Source organism: Leptidea sinapis, chromosome 8 (genome assembly GCF_905404315.1).
Source record: "Leptidea sinapis chromosome 8, ilLepSina1.1, whole genome shotgun sequence".
Classification (NCBI taxonomy): Eukaryota; Metazoa; Arthropoda; class Insecta; order Lepidoptera; family Pieridae; genus Leptidea; species Leptidea sinapis.
Window position 1 is genome coordinate 9,867,063 of NC_066272.1, and position 26,054 is coordinate 9,893,116.

Consider the following 26,054-nt stretch of genomic DNA (forward strand, 5'->3'; position numbering starts at 1 on the left):
GTTGACGCGCTCACGTTTTTGCAGCGGCGTGAGCATTCTCGGGACCCACCTTGAACACACTTTACTCATGCCAAGATGTTGATGAAGAATATTTAAAATTGTGGTTTCTGATACTCCAACTGATGCTGCAAGTTGTTTCTTCTTCAACCTTCCGTCTTCCAATACAAGTTTTTCAACTTTTTCAATGATTTCCGGCGTAGTGGCCTCAATGGGCCGTCCAGGTCGAGGATCATCTTCAATTGACTCCCTTCCTTGCTTGAAAAGGCCGTGCCATTTGTAAATCATGGTTTTACCAGGAGCAGAGTCTCCGTAAACAGCTAACATCTCTTGCAAAATAGTTTGAGGCGTTTTTCCTTGTTTGGTGAGGAACTTTACGACGGCGCGATGTTCAATTTTCTCCATAGTGGCTAGTTTGTTCCCGATTTACTTGTTCACTCGTTTGTAACTCGAAAGCTAATGACCCAATTAGGCTAGAAATTGGCATATATAGTAATTATGAGTTACTCAAGTAGCGGCTACCTGGAGGAGCGACCTCACCCCCGCCAACCCCGCCATTCCGCGAACTTTTTGACCGCCCCTCGTAGATGTCTCGTTGTAACAAATACTCCTCTCATCGGTGAAATCTCTAAATTCCGTTTAAACCAAAAAATATTTTCTGTCCCCTGATTTAATTAAATAGTATGAAATCTATGCGAGAATTAGTTCGTCAATAATTTGTTAATATAGAGCATGTTAAGAGCACACTCTTACATAATATACACAAACAGGAGTCAGTTAGATTTAACTTCAGATATTTGATAGCAGCTATGTATTTCTTCAACAGGGACAAGAATCCGTCGGCTCGATGAATACCATGTCGATATGCAAATCGGAACTGCTATTTTCACCTGTGAAGGAAGCAGCGCACGGTGTCCACTTCAGCGTTGATAGTCTTGACTGCGAACTGCCAACAGAACAAGACCTTATTCTTACGTGTCAAGCTAATAAAGACAACTATACGATCGCCTTTGAGGGGAGCCTCACCATTTACTCCGAGGACAGTGAGTGTGCTGAACTAACCGTGAATCAAAAACATGGTAAGTCAATAAAACAGGTTGCCTACTCCTGGTTTACGAAAGACTTATAGAAACAATGTGATAAGCTTCGACTAAAATTTATTAATCTTTTCAGACAAACTGGCTAAAGACGAAACGCATATAATAGAATTAGATAGTGATGAAAGAACGCGCAGGAATTTAGAATTATTAGAAAGATGTAAGAAATTAACAAATAAATTAACAACATCTATGGCTAAAAGTGATTTTGCATTAACCACTTGGAGTAAGCTTAAGAATCAAAATAGCCAATCGCCGCTACAAAGGTGGGTAGTGCAATTTTGTTTATGTAAATTTCTTCGTATTATTTAATAGTTCTAATTCAATATTATTATCTAGGCATCCGTCTGGAAATAACAACGAGAACAGTAATGAATCCACTGATGTTTCAAATGAAATGAACAATTCTGTAATCAAAAGTCAAAGTCTACCCAATTTATATAGAAGAAAACTAATGAGTAGTTCAATAAATTCGGCAGCGTTAAGCAACTCAACGGTTGGTAGTAGCAAAATTATGATAATCAAATTAATTAACAGAGCGCCTTAACTACTAATTGCATTTAAACTGTTAATTTATTTTTTTAGGTCGATTCCTTCACCGCAAATCAAAGGTTAAATCCTACATGCTTGAAAGTATACGATGTTTCACAAAATCGCTCTTCAACTGGAAGCCAGCACTCTGAACCTATGAGCACGTCAACAGATAACCAAACTTCATCGGATAAAAGTCAGTCAAAACAACAGTCGTTTAACCTAGTTAAACTTTTTATGAAGCAAAAAAGTACAAGCAACGAAGGAATAGTTGGAATTGACCAACTAGATCGATCTGAATGTTGGCCGTCTAGTTCTGGAGGTGAAAGTGGCGAATCTCTTGGTGAAAATAGATTGGAGGATTCGAAAACTTTCCTAAGCGATCGACCCAAAGCTGAATTACCGTTTGAAGCTATCGAAGAATCATCGTCGTTGGTTTATGAGGAAATAAAATCTGCAAACCCGAGCAGCAGAGTATATGATGAAGTATTAATAGAAGAAGAAGAATCAGACGGCGCTAAGTTGAGTGATAGTGAAAACAACCTATATGCTGTAGTAAACAAGCCCCGAATTAAGAGAACGAGTACAAATATGATGAATAGTCCGTCTAGGCTACGCCACAATAGGAAGTCATGCTCATCACATTCTTCAGCGACAAGTGTTAGTATTTCAAGCTGTTCTGAATCTGATGGTACGCAAATAACTAGAATGAATAAATTTATACACAGAGAACCTAGTGATACAAAATCTACCTCTACGCATATTGAAGTTAACACTGAAGACAAAAGTATGCAAACGTCTAATATCCAAACAAGCATTTCCCACGACTGCCGAGAATTGCTGAATATTGTTGAACCTTCTTTTTTGAAAAAGTTAAAAGAAGGTGACTGTGAGAAGCCTGTGTTTGTTTTGTATCCAAATTACACCCTCCCAGATATCGGTTTTTTGAATGGAAGGCCAAATATTTTCTTAAATCCGTTAAAAGTTAACCTTTCTTCTAAATCAACAGACAGTAAAAGGAATCGCAATCCAATAAAGAGCAAAAGGCCGTTCTCTTGTAACGATTTGGAGTTACTAAAGAAAAAAGGTTTGGGGCACATCAGAGATTGGGATTCCCTTAATTTCTTGCTACCTACTGAATGCAAGCAGCTTTTGTCAGAAGTACCTGAACTTCGCCAACATATTAAAGATAAAGATGTTAATTTAAAATGTACGAGTAAATATTGCAATATGGCGCCATCTCCTAAGTATAGAAACAGGCCAATGAGTTGTGATTGTAACAATTTGGCTGGAAATACAACTGTTTCATCAAGTTCAAGTACTGCAACTCAACCCTCGTCAGGCTATCGTGGATCGTCTACTATGCTTACGGATTCATCGGCACAGAATAGTCCTGCCCCGGCGGGCAACTTCAATCCTTTATTTGTATATCGTTACGATAGTGCCACAAGCTCTGAAGCTAGCGTAGGACACGATGGTACAAGAAATAATCCAAATATACAGAGACGAGGTGATCAAAACCGGTTAGCCAAACATGGTGAACTAGTTCCGCCCAGACCGCCGCTACCCAAAGGCATATTAAGAAAATCTTTAGATAAAACACGTAAATGCAATACACAAACTAAGCGTTACAGCATGTTTGAAATAGACGACCTCATACAAGACCCTCTAGTTTGTGCTAACACTGCGGTAGAACAAAAAACCAAAAGGCGTTCTCTGCAAGAACCCTATTATCTACAAAACCAAAATGTAGACTTCCGAAAAAATAACGATTTGGCCGCTAAACGGCTATCTCAGCAATTTCTGGATGCAACAGAAAAGGATATAGATTATCATGAATATTATCAGGATGAAGGCGTCGGTACAGAAAGTAGCCTCGAATCAGGAAAATCAAATGAACTTAAATATCATAGACCACAAACGCCTCCTCTTCCGAAGCCAAGGACAAAGAAAATAGAGTACATAGACTTTCCTCCCCCTGGAGCACTCATAAGTAGCGCAGATCTGCAACAGCTCGAAGAATTCCTAAAACAAAGTGGTTTTAACTGTCAAAATATGGATGAGTGGGATCAAAATCAAGTACAAAAGGTAAGAAGTCAGGTAACCAAGTTTCTCCAGATGAAGCGTTCTCAAGAGGAGAATCAGAAATCGACAGATTCTAACGCTAGTAGTTGTAATAGCAAGAAGTCTGTGAGTTTTGCGCAAAAGCCGGATACAAGGATCGAGAGTCCTCCAAATACCCAGACTAAAGCAATGGATGAACTCAAGGTAGTTAACCTTGCAACCCCACCTAATTCGCCTAACATTTCAGCTGTGGTAGCTCAAAGACATTATCAGGTAATCTTACATAGCTTTTTCATTTTCTCGCACGTGCATCCCTGCTATCTCCAGTAAGTAGGTAATTAAGTTATCTTATTTTGATTTTTATTCGTAAAATGCTTATTCAGTGTCACAGAGTCACCGATAGATTCTCTTGCTCCTAAATATTACTTTTTCTTTGCATTTTTATTTATTTTTCATTAAGTGCACCCATAGCCTCTGTCATTGGATGTATGCATTTACAATCATTCATTCAAAATATGTGGTTTTTGCAACTATCCTAACAGCATGCCTGAAATAAATTATACAATTTTAGGGTAAGAACTTGGCTGAGATCCCTATATGTGAGGAATCAGAAGTAAGCCCCGATGAATTTGGCAGTCCTTTGCGTCAAGAAACACGAACTAAGTATGACATAATTGATGTCTCGCAGAAAAGGGGTGAGTCCAAACTATAACAATTACATTGTCATATTGATTTCTGCCTTGTTAAATATAATAATCTCCACTATTGCTATTAATAACGAAGACTCATAGAATTCATTTCCTCCTGTAGATAGCGCAGGTGCTCAGTCATTATGGAAACTTTCCAAGAAATACGTCATTGTCCAACAACATTTACTTTTGTACAAATTATTTCAATTTATCACCAGTTGATATTAATAATATTTAATTAAAATCCATTATTATTTCAGCTTTAGTATCCAACGTAACGGATGCAGTAGAAATGTTGATTCAGCATTTCTCAAGAGCCACAGATCAAGCTGAACTTGCATTCCTTGGGGATTCAAAGAATTCGCCAGCGTGTGCCAAGATTGCTCTCAACGCCTTATGTCCAGCACTGTATGCCATATTCAGAGACGGTCTCAGAGAAAGTATTGATACGTCTTTCGGCGCTGTTGATAACTCAGTGTGGCAAATGGTGGAAGCTACAGCAAGACAGGGTATTTGTCTTATGCATTATTTCGAAATTACTTTTGAACCTAGCGATGTCAATAAATGGCAGCTTTATGAATCTGTTCTTAATTAATTATACGGCCTCTCCGTAAAATTAAAACAAAACAATAAACTTATTAATAGTATAACTTACTTCAGCAGCCACTAAGAAATTTATTTACGCATTAACATACGAACACTATAAATGAAACAATATATTACATATTATATTGAATGAATCGGATTTTGGATTTTAGGTAATTTTTTTCTTTGCAACAACCCCTCAGATATAAGCCTACATTACATAACATAACGTAAGCTATATTCTGCAAAATCAGTTGTCCTGTATATGCATTAGGTATTCATATTTATGCATTTAGTAAAAAACTGTTACTTGACAGTCACTTCAGTTTTATTCAATGCGTAAGACAAGATGCAAGCGAATAATAGTTATTATTTCAGGGCCAATCACAAAATCACTCAACGAATTAGTTTTAAGGATAAATAGTGAAGATGCCGTCACTGAGGGGCTGGTCAAATTCAACGCATTCATTCTAGGGCTATTGAAGTAAGTATTTTCAATTGTAATTAATTAGGCCGTTAGTCGTTGAGCATGCACTGAGCCTGCACGCAATGAACATATCATTGTTATAATAAGCCAAGTATAAACTTAAATTTATAACATAAACCTAGAAGTTTAGTCGTGACGAACAAGCGTCTATTGTTTTATGATGTAATGGTCCAATAAATCAATATAACCTTACAGTTCTTACTCGTAATCTTTACTTGTGAGTTACTAAATGTTGACTTATAATTGTTTCAGACTCTCTAATATATAAAATTTTGTGTTTATATGGGGTAGGTCTGAAAATCGGCCAACATCTATTTTTCATACCCCTAAATGATAAGGGTGTTACCCTAAATATTTTATTTAGGGTTTAGGGCAGCATTAAAAACTACATATAACTTCAAATTTTCACCCGTCTACGATCCACACACATTTTTGTATCGCGATTTTTATATTATTCTGTTCCATCCACAGATCCGCAATAGGGTTGCAAGATTGCAATCGAATACAATATTTATTATTGTACGAATAATTTTATGTACGATATATTTTGTAGGTCTGAGAATCGGTCGTCATCTATTTTTTAAACCCCAAAAAATTTCTTATATGGCAATACAACGTTTGCTGGGTCAGCTAGTATTTTATATTATTTCTGCTCTAATTAACATTTGGACTAATAGGTACTGAAATTAACTTATATACTTACATAAGAGAGTTTCACTAGGTGCACTCCGGACTCCATTATCCAAGTCTCTCAATAATGCTTAGATATCGCTGTCGCTTGATGTTTTGACTTTGGAAGAAACACAGGAAGCATATATGTAAATGCCATATTTATGTCAACAGCTCGCAATCCGTAGACGCCTGGGTGTCATACGTGCGAACGCGCGAATCTATCCTAGCGAAGCACTACGACCCTGATTCCCTGGTATTGGCTGGTTGCGTCGGCGAACCGCGCTGCAGGGCTTTACTGGATACCTTGTTGGCTAGCCTGGAACCGTTGCGGCTTCTACCCTTTACGTTAGACCTCATGTTTGAGATGCGCGAACTCCACAGAAGCTTCAAGAGGATAGAGAGTGACATGCGAGCTGCAAGTCGAGTAAGTTTTAACTTCCACCCATTCACATAATATAATCTAACGAGTTTTCAAAAAGACTATTCGATCACTTATGATTTTAACACTTTTGTGAACTCTCTAATACCGTCTAGTAGTGCTATTGCTATTATCTTATAATACAATACAAGAAAATGATCAGAATGTATTTGCTTTATCGTCATTTAAGTCGACACGTAAATGTCATTTTCATATGGATATCACAACATATAAAATATCGCCTGAAACAGACGTCGCTTTATTTGCATTTTATTGTTTATTGCATGTGCTTTCATATCACAAGTCACTGCTGTTTTAAGATATATAGAGATATATTCAATATTTCGTGCACAGCATTCATAAAATGCAAATAAAGGCATGATCGAGCGATCAATGCAGATGTCGCCGTCAAGGTCGAACCCCTGACAACCGAACTAATAATAGCATGATGCATGATGCTAAATCAACTTTGGTGTATTTAACAGCCTTCTACAATTAACGCCCCGCAACTAACCCTCAACCAACGGAATTTGCTGAAGCTGGTACGGTCGATGCAGTCGAGCGGTTTGAGTGACGACCCTCAGACAAGCGTAGTAATGAGACATAGAGAGCCTAAAAACAAAGAGCCATCCACTCCCGATCTGTTGAATGAGACGGCGAATGCAAAGACTGCAGTCGAAAAGAGTCGACCCAGATCATGCGTAAATCCATCGCCCGTAGGATACGATTTGTGTCCGAACAACAGTAGGATCGAGTTAGAGAACAATAGAAGATGGTCGGGAGTTCAACTCGGATCTAAATTGATGCAGGCATTTGACCGTTTAGTTTTCGACGATAGTGACGATTATTCTGATAGCCTTGAGAACAATAAACCCTCCTCCAAGGTGGCTGGCACGGTTACTGGCACAGACGCGAAGGTAAATCAGAGGGAATCATTGTGTGAGCTGTGAATGTGCTTCTTCGTTGTGCGGTCGCGATTAAGAATAAATATCGGACATTGACCCGATATTTACTGTCTCAGTCGAACGCGAGCCGAATTGTCTTTCCGTCTCGTATATTAAATTGAATCGAATTGACAGTGAATATAAAGCAATGTCCGAAATTGTTTCTGCTCGGTGGCTGCACTATAGATCGTTCATTTGTATCGTTCAGTATGTACACGCTTCAAGCTTCAGCCACTTTTTATTTCGTAGTTACGTTTTTCTTTTGTTTCGTTTTAGTTTTAGGCCATTGTTGATGCATACATGACTCATTTGTACTAGTTTTTTTGTGTTTTTCATCATTTATGTAGGTAGCATACTTGTTAGTTTTATCAAGAAACTTTTTATAAATGTTTGTAGTTTTATTGGAGTATTTTGTCATTTTATTCGCATAAATCGATATCTCGTTATAATAAAAGAAATTAAGGTCATTTTAATAGTATGTGTATCTCATTTTACCTATTCGATGCATAATTTACTGATAAACTTACAATACAACCTTTTGTATTTTAGAATCTTTATTTTGCATGTGTTATCTCTATAGCGTATAAAGTCCTTAGAAATATTATTTAAAGTATTTAACTTCAATGAAAACGTGAAGGAACTGCCGTGAATAAAATCACTACAATCTGCGACCCGGTACCGACCATCAAAAAAAAAATACTGGATCGCAAAAATATCTATCGTATAAAACTTTCATCTTCTGCGAACTTCGATTTGTTAGTAAAAAAAATAAGCAGCAGCTACATACTTCGCACTAAAATTTTGTGACTCAATAGGCGATAACAAAGTATGTAGTACTAAAAAAACCTTTTTACCATTAATAAATGTCAGTAAAGGTGGATCACGAAGGGGCAGTGTGAAAATTACCGGGCCATGGCAGTGTAATGTTTGGAAAGCACTGGTATAGGTTACGTAAGGATAATAATCGAAATAAATGTAAATTCCCAAATTACATTATACTCCGTATACAAATACAAATAAATTAATCTATAAGCCTGTTTTCCGTCTCTTGTTGATTAGATACTCAGAATCAGAACTCCTCGAATATTTCATTACTATTTATTAATCTACTCTCAATTCACACTATCATTGTATTCAATCAGTGTAATCAGCTGGATACAAGTGGTGAAGAGCCATGGAGACCAAGCTCAGCCAATAGCTGTGCCAGTAACAATACTGGCAACGGAAGCAACAACTCTGGTGGCAAGTTCAGGAAGCTTCAGCTGAAATGGGAGATGCTGAGCAACGCCGAGAGTCCTGTCACGCCATCAGGTAAGAGACATGGTCTAGCAAGCTTTATTAACGAGGTGGTTCTCAATTCGATTGGTAATTTTTTGTACACCGATTACGCTGAGATTTATGATCCGATTTTCGTGATTCTGTTTGAAATGTTTGCCATTTGGTCCCATAAAAAATTGACATAGTTTTGGTCCAGTAGTTTTTATTTTATTAACATTTTTATGAATATTTTTGTTATGTGGATGTTCTTCACGATATTTCAGAATCTCACAAGAAAGTTTAATAGGGGATCTATATTGTTTAAGGCACGCGGAGCTTTCATAAGCCTACACATAGCTACTTAAAAGAAATTACTTTTTAATAAATGACAATAAAAAGCATGGCAATCTTATAGTTTATCTGATCAATGACACTAATATGTAAGAAATAAAAAAAAACAACGTTTAAAAAAACTGACTTCGAAAACTGAAAAGTATAAAATAGCTTAATAAAGATTTAATTTAATACACCTCTAATGTAAATCCTATACCTTCAATATTAATAAAATACTATTAATTGTATGTGCTACCTATTGATAGGTTTGAAGTCGGTGCCAAACCAAATGTAATGGCGGGTACCTACACTCGCCACGCGTGACTTTGAGCGGGATAGCTTCGTCTAGAACCAAATATCCCAAGCGAGCAGGCACCGACTTAAACCCTATCAATAGGTAGCACGTACAAATAGCAGTATTTTATTAATATTACAGGTATAAGATTAGCATTAGAGGTGTATTAAATTAAATCTTTTTTGAGTTATTTTATCATTTTCAGTTTTCGAATTTTGTTTTTTTAAACGTAGTTTTTTTTATTACCAATAGTTGCAGCAGGAGGTTTCTTAGCACAGGATTCCGGTACCACAGCGTTGCCTTTTTGCTGCCACGTAACAGATCCGCTAAGTGGTGACCCGTTCGCTCGATTATTCTTTTACATAATAAAAAGAACATAGGTGGAGGTGACCACATACCGCACAATATTCAGAAATTTCATAAAAAATACTTAAAATGTATTCGAGCCATTACAAAACTCTCCATCAATAGTACATTAATATGGAGTATGGATTGATTTGTAAAAGATTCGCGTACATCTTTCAGCTCGTAAATTGAACAACGTAGGTCCCGGATATAAATACAATCAACGCGACAGCCGTATACCATCTTGGTCGACTGCCAAAACAGCTACTTCCTCTTAGAGCAGTGTACTGTTACATACATATATAGCTTGTGTTTCTATTTGATATGCTGTACCACCCGCCCATATTTTACTGTAGCTCACATATTATAAGCCACGCCAACAAAAAAACATATATATCAGCCACAGCACGCTATCCTTGGCACGCCTTGGTAAGGTCTGCAAAAAAATAATGTTTAACAAAATTCCAATATCTTTTACATTGTTACTTTTACATTTTACATCGATTGACGGAACTATGCTAGGTAAATGCATAACAATAATTGCTAGAAGTATCAGACTGATCGCTGTTTCATATCACAGCCAAAAATATCTTATAATTATTTTTAAATATTATTATTATTCAAACTTCTGTCCTAAGTAAAAAAAAGTCCTTTTTCAAGCTCAGTCTATCTCTGTACTAAATTTTATCAAAATCGGTTCGGTGGTTTAGGCGTGAAAGCGTCACAAACAAAGTAGTGATAGTAGTAGGGATGACATGAAGTTCCAGTAAAATTAAATATATTATTATTGTTTTTTTTTATTACAATAAGATACAAATCAAATCAAGTTTAGCTTCAAAAAGTGTATCATATCCTTAAAGCCTAAAATGTCATAATTTATGTAATACTACCAGATTTTATTTATATCTGACTAGCTTATGCCCGCGACTTCATCCGCGTAGATAAAGGGTTTTTGAAAATAATAAGCAAGTTTTCACTCCCGTTCCCAACATATTATATAAATCTTATTTCGATGAAGATTGCACTGACAAAACAAACCTACTATTGGTATAGTTATAGCTCATCGATGTGATAATTTTTTTTTAAATCCCGCGGGAATCATGGAGATCTCCGGGATAAAATATAGCCTATGTCCTTACCCAAGCTCTAGTTTATCGCTGAACCAAATTTCTGTAAAAAACAAACTTACATACACATTTATAATATTAGGGATAATATTATCTACCAGATGGATGCTAGTTCTCGTAACAAACAGTATTGCACATTATACTTTCTTCAATTGATATAATGTGGAGCGAACCAGAATAGCTGACCTCCTTTAATAATAAGCCGCTAGTAAAGGATTAGATTGATGGGATTGCGTTATCGTTACGCTGGCCACGTTTCAGCTGTTTTACAATCAGCAAACTCGTAAAATGATTGAAGACATTTCGGCGCCTATTTCTGGCCTATTTTCGGAAATTACTGGGCAAATGTGACTTAACATCTTATGTCTCAAGATGACGAGCGCAATTATTGTAGTGCCACTCGAATTTTTGGGTTTTCATTTTTTTTTTATGAAAATAAGAGATTAGACGGGCAGGACGTTCAGCTGATGGTAATTGATACGCCCTACCCATTAAAATGCAGTGCCGCTCAGGATTCTTGAACAACCCAAAAATTCTGAGCGGCACTACAATTGCGCGCGTCACCTTGAGACATAAGATCTTAAGTCTCATTTGCCCAGTAATTTCACTAGCTACGGAACCCTTCAGACCGAAACACAGTAATGTTTACACATTACTGCTTCACGATAGAAATAGGCGCTGTTGTGGTACCCACCATCTAGCCGGCATCCTGTGCAAAGGAGTGTCCACTGTTACCAGTGGGAGGACTGGTAAAAAAAGGGTTTTTCAAGAATCATGAACGGCACTGCATTGTAATGGGCAGGGCGTATCAATTACTATCAGCTGAACGTCCTGCTCGTCTCATTCCATATTTTCAAAAAAAAAATAGACATAATAATAGCTGCTCAATTAAACGACTGGAAGAAATCCAACAGTTTTGTCTATAACTGTTGTTTTCAGTGAACTCGTAAACTAATGAACGGTTTCTAATGTGGGTTACTTCATGGAGTGCAGTTTAGTCCAACTTGAGAGATATGATAGTTTGTATTTCGGTTTAGGACCCATAATTATTTTTATCTCAAATATTTGTTTTGTGTGGACATATTTTCTATGAGAGAATTTATTGACGCACTGTTTGACAATTCTGCTGTGAAACAATTTCAAAATAACAACAGGGTGCATATTATACGAAATAATTCTTGCTGCTATGATATATTATTGACAAATTCATAAAAAAACAGTATTTTATTTATTATGTACAGCGGGTGAGCTAGTATACGTTAAAAATGTATGGATAATATGAAATCTGTAAAGGGAGGATAACACTTGGTGAGTTTCTTGCCGGTTCTTTTCATAACAAGGACTTCTGGTAGTCTCTTGAACCGATGGCATCAAAATTGACTTTCATAAGCGTACAAGTTGTACCTAAATGAATAAAGAAATTCCATTTCATTTCATATAACGTAACGAGTACCTACCTTTACCAGTGGGAGGCTCCTATGCACAGGAAGCCGGCTAGATTATGGGTACCACAACCATTAGAAAGAGTAGGTAGAAATAATTACTGGGCAAATGAGATTTAACATCTTATGTCTCAAGGTGACGAGCGCAATTGTAGTGCCGCCTAGAATTTTTAGGTTTTTCAAGAACCCTGAGCGGCACTGCATTGTAATAGGTAGGGCGTATAATTACCATCAGCTGAACGTCCTGCTCGTCTCGTTTCTTATTTTCATTAAAAAAAAACGGAGGACGGTGAACAGCTTTTATTTTAAAAAAGGAATCAGCTCACAGACTCACTGTGTATAAATGAGATAGAAACATACAATGCAGCTTTGTCTCGCACGCAACGCCAGGTGATTGAGTCGTATCACATAGCACTGGTTCCTCGATAAATAGAATGAACTTCTTATCGTTTCGACGTACTACAAGAGCCTACGAAAAACAAAGATTTCTAATCGAAAAAATACGGTCACTAAAAAGAACCTATCGATAATCAGTAGTGATGTGTTTGTTGTCACAGTCGCGTAAGTTGTTGGTACGAATTCTGTATGACAACAATATTCTTGTTGAGCCACCTGGCTCTGGTGCTTCCCATTATTGAACTGGACAGAGTACCCGGACTTCCACTTACTCTTTGTTAATGAACAAAGAGTAAGTGGAAGTCCGAAGTAAAAAAAAATGTATTGCCTTTATTTTAACGTATTTAAATGACGTTTGTGTGGCTCGGACACGCTATATACCGTTTTATTCGTATATAAATACTAGCTTTTACCCGCCACTTCGCCCGCGTTGAATAGTTACTTGGGGCTTATTTTAGGATACTTTTCAAATAATGACGAATTTCCATACAAACTGCCATCCCCTATTTCAAACCTATTGGTATAGTTATAACTCATCGACGTGAATTTAATATTTTCACAAATCCCGCGGGAGTCATGGAGATCTCCGGGATAAAATATAGCCTATGTCCTTACCCAGGCTCTAGTTTATCGCTGTACCAAATTTCATCAAAACTTCAAAAAATAAATGTAAATTTTGAAGTTTTGATACCTTTCATTAATTCGTTAATGATCCATTAATGTACATTTAAATAGTATTCACAAGCGGTTTCATTTTGGGCTATAATGGGGTAAATTTACTTCATTCCTTATAATTATTAATATATATATTATTGCATCTGTGCCTCTCCAAACTAAAAACATAGTATTATCATATCATTAAAAAGCATGATGTTAGTAAAACTATTTTAAGTTGATCTATTTTGATCGTGTGTAACGTTAAAAATAGACCACGTGTCATATTAACATTGGGGGAGAGACACTGTATCATACAATACCATCGGACAATTTTAAACAAATCTGATGTTATAAATGTTAAATTTTTATTGTAAAAACTTACTCTGATTTATTATTTATTACTGAATCATGCACCATCTATCTATATAGATGTATGATTTACTACAAAACTGTGGAATGAGCTTCCTTGTGCGGTGTTTCCGGGATGATACGACATGGGTACCTTCATAAAAAGCGCGTACACCTTCTTTAAAGGCCGGCAACGCTCTTGTGATTCCTCTGGTGTTGCAAGAGAATGTGGGCGGCGGTGATCACTTAACACCAGGTGACCCGTACGCTCGTTTGTCGTACTATTCCATAAAAAAAATCTTTATTCGCAGGAAGGTAACTTATTCTAACCCATAAGCCTCACAAGGCATGCAAACTTACTATACTGGAATATGGCAAACTAAGTCCAATTTGTTGATTTCTTTTACAAATGTTTTACAAATTAAGTAGTTTGATATTATTAAGTATTCGCTATACTAAAGAAGATATACAACACATAAATTATTTAAATATTTTTATTCAAAAAAGGATTTAAAATCACTTATTGAACGTCAAAAACTACCACCCACTCAAAAGAGACTGCCTCAGACCTGAAAAAAATGGGCGCAAGAAACTCAGCGGGCTTTTTTTTAAATATAAAATATGGATTACAATGTGATATCGTACAATAAACATTTATAATTAAAGAGCCTGAGGGTGTTCGCTTTATTCCCAGTCCGTGGTGTCATTAAGAAAATCGTTTATGCTATATTAACCTTACAAACGTTTTTTGACAATTCTTTTAAATTTCTAACACAACAACTTAATCACTGCAATTGCACATATTATTGTTAATTCTCCAACATTATAAATCGTTTTATTTGTATTAGTGCGGGTTGAATAAATTTGAAACAATTTCAGGTGAGACTTCCCCGGCTACTGCACGCTGCTCTAAGATACCCAGACCCGTGTCGTCTCCGGTGCGTCCTCAGGCGCCCACCGTACCCTCACCAGCCAAGAACTCGCATCGGTAATATATTTATATATTCCTACTGACTTTAAAGATTTTAGCCCGGATCGGGTTAACATGCACACTCCAATCTTTGATCACATTAGAGCATAGGTTCTCAACGTGGGCGATAACGCCCCCTTGTGGGCCTTTGAGACTTTCGGGGGGGCAGTAGAAGACCCAGAGAAAATTAGGGGGCATTGAGATGGCGCAGATGGGGCGTGGGTAGATTAAAGAATTTAGTCTAAAAAGGCAAAAAAATACACGAAATTACTTTAGAAAAAAACATATTCTCAAAGTGGACGGTGAGCAAAATAAGGTTGAGAAACTATGCATTAGAGCAACGATCGACGAACAGCCGCACCGTATATAGTGAAACCGCTCAAGATCGAGGATATCGATCAAGATATCACATATTGAATTAAACAATTGTTCACAACATAGTTTCACCCTTTTGTGCCCATCAACAACAACAAATTACTGTTGTACCTACTGATAATTGACATATTTAATCAAAACATGATCTTGAGCGGCAGAGTATTGTAATGGCGGGGCTATTATTTAACACCAATTGGAACATCTTTAATAATTATCATTACAATAAATAAACACAGCGTTCTTTGTTTAAACATGTTCTCCCCACGTGGTGAGGTAAGAACAAATCGCCTTCTTGTAACGAGAAAGTGACCACAAATCAATATTGCCGTTTGCAAACAGACCGCCTGACTACCTGCTGACGTCACGCAGACGTAAATAGGAAAAGTTTCCGGCTCTGTTTCAAAGCGCGGGAGTTTTATTAAAATTATTTTGCAACAATACATATAGAAGCCACATGGTTGTTATAATGATGCCTATAAATAACACGACAATAATGGATATTGTATTCTCGTTGATTAACGCGAGTGTTACACATTTAAATAAAACACTTTTAAAGGATTAAAACGCGTGTAACTGTTTTTATCTACACCCATGCTTAAAATCCTCTATTAAAGATTCTGAAACAGTTAGCTTATTGCCAACATTAAAACACCCAATGTTCTAATAACCATTACATCGCACAAAAGAGTGTTGTAATGTTGTACTGAATTTCATAACAACACTCCTATTTTTTTTTTATCCCTTCATGCGCAAAGAGTTTCAACTTTCAATATAACGCCAGATTCTTATTGCTCGATGCGTGGTATCTGTATGAATTTCAAAAAAAGAACATTTTCGTTTACGCGCGCTCCACACTCCCAGAACGTCGCGCGCCGTAAAAAAAAGTAGGTTATTCGAATCCCCGCCATTTTTCTTCGATATTTTTATTGTTTTGTTTACAAAAAATGAGCGATTCATTTTAAACGCTGCAAAAGAACATTATATTCGAGTGAATTTTAATTATTGCACTATGCAAAATGTAAATTACTACTAAAATAAATAATTGTTTCATTAATACTTATTTTATTTGTATATAATCAGTAACGAATGATATTAGGTTACTACTAGGACTGGTGTTTTAATATTAGCAGTAAGCTAACTGTTCCAGAATCTTTTAGAGGATTCATATTCTGGGTGTAGATAAAGTCTTGTATGCAACTGTTGATAATTAGGTATTAAAACACTCATGTGATACTATTATCACACTCGGCTTCGCCTGGTGAGATAAATCCACATTCGTGTTTTAATACCCCTTATTACACAACAGTTGCATAAATAACTATTACATTAGATTTTTTGTTTACTGCTTGATTTTAATTTTACATTTTTATTTTATTTAACCCGACGTTTCAAGACCTTTCCAGATCTTGTTTACCTGAAAACAGTTACAATTACACGCGTTTTAATCCTTAAAAAGTGTTTTATTTAAATAATGAATATGTTACGACAATATTGCATTAATAAAATATGTAAATGGTAAACATGGAATCATTATATGCTGACGGTACTGACACAACAACAGTCCATAATATCTTCGGCATGTAGTAATAGGAAAACTTTGCCCAACTTTATATTTATTTACCCTCCAAGCAGCCACTTTTTATTATCTACCCTCCAATAACCCGAAGAAAGGGCCGTCAATAGTCCTGTCATTGGTCTTGTGTTCCAAAAGAGTGTGGGCAGCGGTGATCTCTTTCCATCAGCGGTGATTCACTCTTTCGTTTGAATTCCTATTCCATAAAATTGGCCAAAACTTTTCTAAGTTAAAGTTTTCATTACGGTCGCTATCGCAAGAAATCGCCAAAATAGCGCATAATTGAAACCATTTCTTGACAGTTTATATACAGCTTATATTTAAAAAAATATATATCTAACTACACTATATGAGACGAAAATTCATTTTTTTTCTTTACATTTCTATTTTTTATAGACAGTGCGAATAGAAAATCACCAAACTAGCAAAATTTTACAGTTGCCTAATCATTCAATCTAAATAAAGATTATGCGAAAATTTATTAAGTGTACACCAATACTATTTAACATAACATAGTTTTGTAAAGAAAATTGAATTATGTTTGTAATAAATTAAAAATACGTCTAATTCTGAAATAAAACAATGGCGATCTCAAGGCCATTGCCTCGGTCCCCAGCCTTAAAGTACACGATTTCCATTTATATCAAATGATACAATTCACTACTGTATGTACATTCAAATTGACTATTTCAGTACGCCCGCCCTCTATGCATTTATTGATAACCTTTGATATCTCAGGTCGATGACAGATTTAAGTATATTGTAAATATACAGAGTTGAAGCAGTTAGTGATAATTTATATATAATGGTTAAATTTATGAAAAAAACTTGTTATTATAATTGTGATTATAAGATAAAAGATTGTAATTATCATTAATGCCATAATATTTGGGACTGATTTGTTTTAATTTCACAATAAAAACCAAAACGTTATGATAACAGAGTTGTATTTTTTTACACCCTAACTCACAAAATCTGAAATAAATCACAAAATATTAATTAAAGATCGCGGCCAAATGTAAAAGCAAAAAGAGCTTTCGTTTTAACGGGCATCGATGTAACTAAAAGACATTTTAGAGTTAATTTTTTTTTATATGTTTATTACATTTTAGTCACGGTTACCTGCGCGAAATTTGACAATGACCCATATATGAACTACTTTACTACTAATTTATAAACTAATATTATAAAGCTTAAGAGTTTTTTGTTATTTGTTTAACCGCGCTGATTTATGGATTACCAGTGGGAGGCTCCTTTGCAACGGATTCCGGCTAGATTATGGGTACCGAAACGGCGCCTATTTATACCGTGATGCAGTAATGTGTAAACATCATTGTATTTCTTTCTAAAGGGCTAGTGAATTAGCAAATGAGACTTGACAACTTATGTATCAAGGTGACGGACGCAATTGTATCGCCGCTCACAATTTTTATGTTTTTCAATAATCCTGAGCGGCACTGCATTGTAATGGGCAGGGTGTATCAATTACCATCAGCTGAACGTCCTGCTCGTCTCGTCCCTTATTATCATAAAAAATGGATCCACAAGACGGATTTGAATAAATAATAGCTAAATCGATTGTGACATCCAGCTAGATTAATGAGGAATAGTATAAAAGCTAGTGTTAGGTCTCCTCTTAGCAAATCTTGAGTTTTTCGTATACCATATTCTACAAAAATATAGATCCCTACTATAGTAAAAAACAAGTGGGAGGCTCCTTTGCACAGGAAGGCTACATTATGGGTACCACAACAGCGCCTATTATTAGTTGCCGTAGTAAAAAAGCTATTTTTGGTAGTACGGTGTCTAGTTGGAGCGCAGCGGAGACCAATCCTTAATCTAAGATTGTAGATTACCATTTTAGATGATATGAAACAAGTGGCCCGATGACTACCAATTGGCATTATTAAAAAAAATATTTTGTATACGCCTCTCTTGGAAAGACACCAGCTATAGAGATGCATTATAACAACCTTATTGATTCCAATAAGTCGTTGGATATATTGCGAAATATTTTCATATATACAGGAGTTTTAATTTATTATAATAATTATTGATTAATGTTTCACAGCGGTATACCAGTGGCAGTGAAAAAGGCATCTCCTACTTCTGGAATACCTAAATCTCAACCGAGGGCTGGTAGTAGCAAGAGACCGCCCCAGCCAGCGAATAGGTAAGCTTTATTTACCAATAAAGTAATAGTTTTAAACATAACTATGTTCTGGAAGTTCTGTACAGGTGATAGAATTACATTATGCGAATATGAGAACAGTCAAGTATTAGATATAGCACGTTCTGGCTAAAGCCAGAAGCCTAAAGGAAGTGTTTAAAAAACTTCATATTTCAAGATTAAAATTAAAAAAAAAACTAATGTTTAAAAAAACAACCAAAAAATCTGAAAAGTATCAAATAACTAAAAAATTTATTTAATACATCTCTTATGCAAACTATTATTTATATGTGCTACCTATTGATAGGTTTTAAATCGGTGCCAAGCCCTAAACAAAATAAAACTTAAAACTTCGTCTAGAATATAGAGTCTAGACTCTAGACGAAGCTATCCCGCTCAAAATCACACGTGGCAAGTGTAGGTACCTTTGTCTTGGCACCGACTTCAAAGCTATCAATTTGTAGCACATACAAATAATAGTATTTTATTAATATTAAAGGTAAGGGTTTGCATGAGATGTGTATTAAATTAAATTTTTAGTTATTTGATACTTTTCAGTTTTTGAAGTCGATTTTTTTAAACGAAGTTTTATATTTTATTTTTTACTTTTTAGTATTCGTTAATAATAATAATAATATATAATCAACCAGAATGAAAACTCCTAAAAAAGCCTTACACGAAAAACATATTCATAAAATGAAAACTACGGGGCCAAACTATGTAAAAAAAAATTATGGGACCAAATGGCATATATTCCGCAAGATTTACGTAGGTTGGATCATAAATCTCAGAGTAATCGGTGTACATGCATAAAAAAAAACACTGATCTAATTGAGAACCTCCTCCTTTTTGAAGTCGGTTAAAGAATAAATAAATTTGTATGGAAATTAATTTATTATCAAAGCTTTTAATTATAAGGATAGGAATCTACTGTCGACGATTGTTTTCACATATTTACGTAAAAGAAGTTTTTTAAGAACGTCCACATTGTTAAATGTTTAAGCAATCATTATTAATAAATTAAATTAATCAAAATTATTATTTATTCGTATTATAATATGTGGTTAAATAATTAATCTACTTTGTTACTTCATAATGATGGATGTTTACATAAGAATGTAAATAATATTTTTTCTTAGTAGAATAAAAGTGTAGAATTAGTTTGGTGATGGTTCTTCTCACAATTACTAGCTTTATCACTTGTTAATATGGGTTATTTTTATGTGCACTTATCTACAGAAAAACCCCAGAGAAGCCGGCAAGGAAATCACTGGAAAATACAAATACCAAAAACATATCAAACGTTAAAAATACCAGCAATTCGAAACAATCACCGTATGTATATATTCGATCTGGGATACATAACTGTACTAATTTCTTATGATTTTTAATACTAATATTAATAACTGCATGGCATATTGTAACGCATGTAAGTAAACCTGTTCTGTAACAATTGGGGATAGGGTAATAATATATTTGAAAGCTGGTTCATATTAGCAAGATGGAGACTCCTCAAAAGATATGTGATAAGACTAGGAGAGGCGATCTGGAGGCCATTTTGACCAACTAGCTGGCAGCAGATGAATATGTACTCATTTAACTAATCGAAGCTAATGTTATCATTTCTAAGCTAATGTAATATATATAATTCTCGTGTCCAAAACGGCTGAACAGATTTGTATGGCATTTTGTGTGCATATCGGGTAGGTCTGAGATTCGGCCAACATTCTATACCCAAAAAATTTTAATTGCATATTTTTTTAACAATTTATATGGCAATACAACGTTTGCTGGGTATTAAAGTTAAAAAATGCTTTATTTTAAACGATGAAAGAAGTATTTTATTATTATTAATAGAAGATACATATCTCTTAAAATATAAGATTTAAGGCATTCATACTTTGTGGCCGTGTTCACTCACTATCAGGTGATCCTTTTTTTAATGATTTAAATTAGGGTATCATCCCCACCATCTGGATGTCTGGCTTCCTCTACAGTGCGGTTTTCAAGGAACTTTTATGCGCGTATAACCAAAATATGAAATGAGCTCCCTTGTGCGGTGTTTCCAAGACGACACGACATGCTATGCCAAGCCATCGAGCCGTTCACAGAACACTGAATCTCCGACTTCTTCTTCGTTACACTCTTGACAGAGCGGTCGTGATTATCACGAATTGAAATCTTTTAGGCAGCGGTTTGCCCCTAGAGCATTTGCCACTTTTCCCTGCTGGCCCACAGTCTGGTACACACGTTGAATAGACCGTCCACATCAGAATTAATTTGGTCGATCCATCGCATGGGTGACCTTCTTCGCCCTCTGGTGCCCTGCACGAATCTCCGACAGTTGGAGATAAATGTAGCAGTAGATAAAGCTGTATGTGTGTGCAGGACGTCTCGCGTAGACGGATGCCGCGAGGCGGGAAGTCCGCGTCCGTCGTCGCTGCCGTACGCGCGGGCCCCGCCCCCCGCCGCACCCCGCCGCGCTGCTTCCTCGTCCGCGGCACGCGTCTCAAACGCACGCACCAACAAACACAAGTAAGTATTATAATAAATATAACTAATTTAAAGTGATAACCCTAACTTCTAGGATTAACATACGAATAAAATTTGAAAACAACATTTTATGAACGATGCGGGACTCGAATCCACGACCTCTGGCGTTCCGTGCCAGTGCTCTGCCAACTGAGCTAACCGTTCGACGTATCATGATAAAATCTGTATGCTTTGTTGAACTCAGGTTGTAGCTTCATCTACAGGATCTACTTTACAGTTCACAACCTGAGAGTTGAACAAAGCATACAGATTTTATGATGATACGTCACTCGAACGGTTAGCTCAGTTGGCAGAGCACTGGCACGGAACGCCAGAGGTCGTGGATTCGAGTCCCGCATCGTTCATGAAATTTTGTTTTCAAATTTTATTTGTGAATTATAAAACTGACATAGTGTTTGAGCTGTTATATTTAAGTATATTATTTAGATTAAGGATTGGTCCTACGCCACTAGATACCGCACTATCTAAAAACAATAGCTCTTTTAATATGACAACTTTATATTGAAGTGTGTATTGGCCATTTGTAATGATGCTTGTGTGCGTGACATGCATCTTGACACTCAATGGCATCTTTCAAATTTTGTAACATACGCTTCGTTTTATTTTTACATTGAAATTAATTTATATAAAATAATGATGATATGTGATCACAGTGTCTTTCTTATTTCTTGTATATATACAAAGTTTTACTACGCAACCCGGCATTTTAGTTTCAATTATTATCAAAGTTTAACAGAACATGTGGCACGTCAACGTCACACATTATTCGAAACTTACTCGATTACGCCCACTTGGGCGTAGTATTATCCCCTTCCCCTATACTTTAACTACTTAAGTATTACAGTTAATAATATATAAATAATTACAGATATGTAAGAACCCTATGGCACAGGCTGCCATCTGACTCTGGTCACCTGGCCTTCAACGAGGGCGAGAGGCTGCGTCTTATCCTCGAAGTCGACGATCAGTATCTGCTGTGCTGTCGAGGGGATCATAAAGGCTTAGTGCCCAGAGATGCTGTGCTGCAAGAAGATTTCTGATATTTGGGAGGGTAGCACCCCTGGCAGCCACATTGGAGACCGTTGCGATTGAATCGATATTAACATAATTCATATTTTCTCTACACATATCATTTGGCTTAACGTGTGTCTTTATCGCTAGTGATAAAACGTGTTTAAGCCAAATCTGGTGTTTAGATGATCTGTGAAATATGTTATGAAACGGTACTATTATCCAAGTTGAAATGAAATCGTCCTCCATATGCAATAATTATATAATTGAATTAATTGTAATATAATGAAAATATCTAATTGAAATAAAAAAAAAAATATGTTTATTATAAATCCGTTGAGTTTCATTGGATAAAAGTCAGGCACGGTTCAATGATGGCTGCTATTAATACTGTGGTGTGGACTTATAGACTGTCTTTTGATTCGGGAACCTTTAGAAGTCGTACGTAATTGGAGGTTAATGTGATCTTAGTGAGTATTGTGAAGTGAAGTGAACAATAACGTCGTTACCATGCATTAACATCGTCTGTGTCCTGGGATTACCGCGACTGCATTTCGAATCTTTATTTTATCTTTGTAACGACATTTTAATCAATGACAATTCACATCTGACATTGACATTTGACATTTAAGTTAACTTTTCGCGGCAATCCCCGCACACAGAATTGACGTCACGTAATCGCACATATAGTTCTATTGTAAAATCTAGTCTTACGTTTAAGTCGACATTGTAAATATTTTTCTAACTGTGGTAATGTCCATCTCTGATGAGGTTTAAAAGCATTTAGGTATATTATAACATTAAAGATAGATTTTTCCACAGTGAGACGTGATTCTTTAGAGTATGGAGACAATCTCTGACATCGGCTTCCAGAAAGACGTATTGATTAGTTGAATTTGGTGTCTAAATTATTACATGTTGTTAATGAGAAGCGAAAAAGGGCCTTCGGATATATATTTTGGTTATTTGCCACAGATAAAGTTCAAGAGTCACTAATCGCATGCAGCCTATCCACTACGCCTTCCTTACTCTGTGGTCTAATATGAATCTTTGTCTATGGTTGTGTGGGCTGTAACTGGTTCTAGTTACTAATCAACCTCTCCATATTTCCGTTCCTTTAGCTCACATTTAAGAACCATCTTCACTGGGTTGGATGTAACATCTATAATATTAATAGCATGCGCCTTTCCAAACAATTATTCCTATTCATCCAACATTCACTGCATATTCCATTACACGGCCAAGTAGCTGGAATTCAACATTAATCAGATTTCAGTTGTTGTAATATAGTCCTTAATACTCGTAGGTACTAAAGGTATTATAATCGTGAATTGTTTATATAATAATTATGAGGATAAACAAGCTAACGTTGTCGTCGCTTGATCCATATAAAATAATTATACGTGATAGACAATCATATCACCGCTTTATAAATAATATTTTTGGTACGTTATTGCTCAAGGGAATGCTTAGATAGAAATTAATACTCGTCTTATCGAATATACTCGAAATTCCAATGTAATGTAAATATTATTGTAATAATTAGAGAAAATCAAAAGGTCGAAATTAACCTTTGAAGTGCACGATACAGTTCCTCTTTTAGTATTTCGTGCTATCGAGTCAAATTGGCGAATAGTCGACTAGTGTCCTAGTGTACAGTAAATAGGTACCTCTATATATACTTTGGTAGCTTTTCTCCCAAATAGCATTAATCTACTTTCTTATCCTCTAATGACTTACTTATTTCCTTTGTACTTAGTCGTTTGAGAGATTAGCGTATAAGTTGAGCTGTGGTATCTATTTACTTAGTTACAATACGTCTTTCTATAGCCGATTTCAATAATTTCTTGCCAACTACGTCCAATCTTACGTCAGTTGACTGAAACATCTTGTATTAAGAATTAATCTTAATACATTCATCATAATAATATATACATTAGAACCTGGGTTACTGGAACCTCAAGGGAGTCGTTTTATTTTACATTTTTAGTTTTTTGAGTTTATGAGGAATTCTATTTACGTAGGTTCTTCTGTATGTTTCTAGAATATCGAAATTCATCATTGGTTTACGATGATTTACGAGGCGATATTGGCGACATACTAAAGCTAACCGACTGTAAAATTGAATAGCATAATTTTAAGTTGTTGGATGTAGTTATCGTGCGATGTTTGTAAGATATATCTGCGATTGTGACTGAATGTATGATGTGGCCTTTGAAGTTATTTTAAATTATATTTTAGAGTGAGTGAGCTTGCATTAGTTTAACAAGTATGTATAGTTGTTATATACCGCTAGTTATCGCCTTAAATTATTTATATGCAGTGATGACATATAACTTGCTTTTATTGCTTCGTGTCGGTCGCTTCGCAATATATTTACATGTAAGTTTGTATCGGTTTGTATGGGAGGAATGCTTGTGTGAACAATTCCTGCGCGTTATATAAACGGAACTTAAGAATGGTGGGGTCGACCCTGCGTACGAAACTTGTTGAATTTTTTTTTGTTTTTTATTTTACGATTGGGATCAATATTTTTTATTATGTTGATATTTTATTTTTCTTAAGAAAATCTATAAAATGATAAAAAGAGGCTTTCGTTTCACCGCGAACGTCAACGAACGACTGAGAAATAATTCCGAATAGTTTTAGTGACCATTGAATCACCCCGAAGACATTCATCATCCATTTGTATACATTTATTGTTTAAAGATATTATTGTGTTAAGTGCCATAATTTAATAAATTAACATTTGAATAAATATTATGCATAACCATATACATCAATTAAAATATAATATATAAACAAAAATGTTGTTTTAATTTTGTGGACTGACCCCGGGCTTAGGAGACACGGGAACAGTGGGAGGCTCCATTGCACACGATGCCGGCTAGATTATGGGTACCACAACGGCTCCTATTTCTGCAGTGAAGCAGTAATGTGTAAGCATTACTGTATTTCGGACTGAAGGGCGCCGTAGCTAGTGAAATTACTAGTAAGTAAATGAGACTTAACATCTTATGTCTCAAGGTGACGAGCGTAGTTGTAGTGCCACTCAGAATTTTTGGGGTTTTTCAAGAATCTTGAGTGGCACTGCATTGAAATGGGCAGGGCGTATCAATTACCATCAGCTGAACGTCCTGCTCGTCTCGTCCCTTATTTTCATAAAAAAAGACCTTTCAAAATACAGGATCTCATGAAAACATTTTTACTACAATAGGTTAGGGGAAAAGTATGTTTGGATTTTAAATAAAAGAAGATTTTGTATAAAAGTTTATTGACATTAAATTTTGGATAATATACATGGTGTTAAAAAAAACCTGTACTATATCTTGAGGCGTATATTGGTATCAAGTAGTGAGAACAAATAAATATTGATTTTCAGGAAATAAGCACATTAAGTAAAAGTAAAACAAAACGATTATAACCGTGCCCAATTATAAAAGTTTAGACACTTCTGCCAACGGCCAATTTAATTTTTCCCAGCCCACACACCCATTTCATTCCGCGTGGTGTCTCCGCATTCATCTTCATATCCGTGTCAAAAGACACGTCGATAATAATTATCGTACTGGTTTTTTTTACATAGTGTTTAAGATAGGTGCAATTTTGCTTGAAGACTTTGCCATCTATGTCATGATGTCGTTGCTGTACTCAAGAATGCGACACGTCGTTTTGGCAGTCCTCTCTTGATGTTAACCTGACACTACCTAAAGAGTCC

General features: G+C 35.8%; 1 protein-coding gene across 11 annotated transcripts in view; it reads left to right on the plus strand.

Annotated features, from left to right (window-relative positions):
• The window catches only part of LOC126965602 (uncharacterized), a 160,628-nt gene extending 135,484 nt beyond the window's left edge, over positions 1-25,144 (plus strand). For 7 of the 11 annotated variants that reach the window (XM_050809251.1, XM_050809252.1, XM_050809253.1 and 4 more), the window contains 15 exons: positions 824-1,076; positions 1,171-1,360; positions 1,434-1,590; positions 1,680-3,962; positions 4,261-4,384; positions 4,639-4,887; positions 5,342-5,447; positions 6,294-6,546; positions 7,026-7,457; positions 8,627-8,795; positions 14,564-14,672; positions 18,674-18,775; positions 20,012-20,107; positions 21,161-21,307; positions 22,194-25,144. In XM_050809251.1, coding sequence (XP_050665208.1) covers positions 824-1,076; positions 1,171-1,360; positions 1,434-1,590; positions 1,680-3,962; positions 4,261-4,384; positions 4,639-4,887; positions 5,342-5,447; positions 6,294-6,546; positions 7,026-7,457; positions 8,627-8,795; positions 14,564-14,672; positions 18,674-18,775; positions 20,012-20,107; positions 21,161-21,307; positions 22,194-22,365 — 4,842 coding nt within the window. In that variant the 3' untranslated portion in view covers positions 22,366-25,144. The remainder of the gene's footprint in view (positions 1-823; positions 1,077-1,170; positions 1,361-1,433; positions 1,591-1,679; positions 3,963-4,260; positions 4,385-4,638; positions 4,888-5,341; positions 5,448-6,293; positions 6,547-7,025; positions 7,458-8,626; positions 8,796-14,563; positions 14,673-18,673; positions 18,776-20,011; positions 20,108-21,160; positions 21,308-22,193) is intronic. The other 4 variants (XM_050809255.1, XM_050809258.1, XM_050809257.1 and 1 more) reach the window with 4 other exon arrangements.
• Positions 25,145-26,054: the final 910 nt, after the last annotated feature.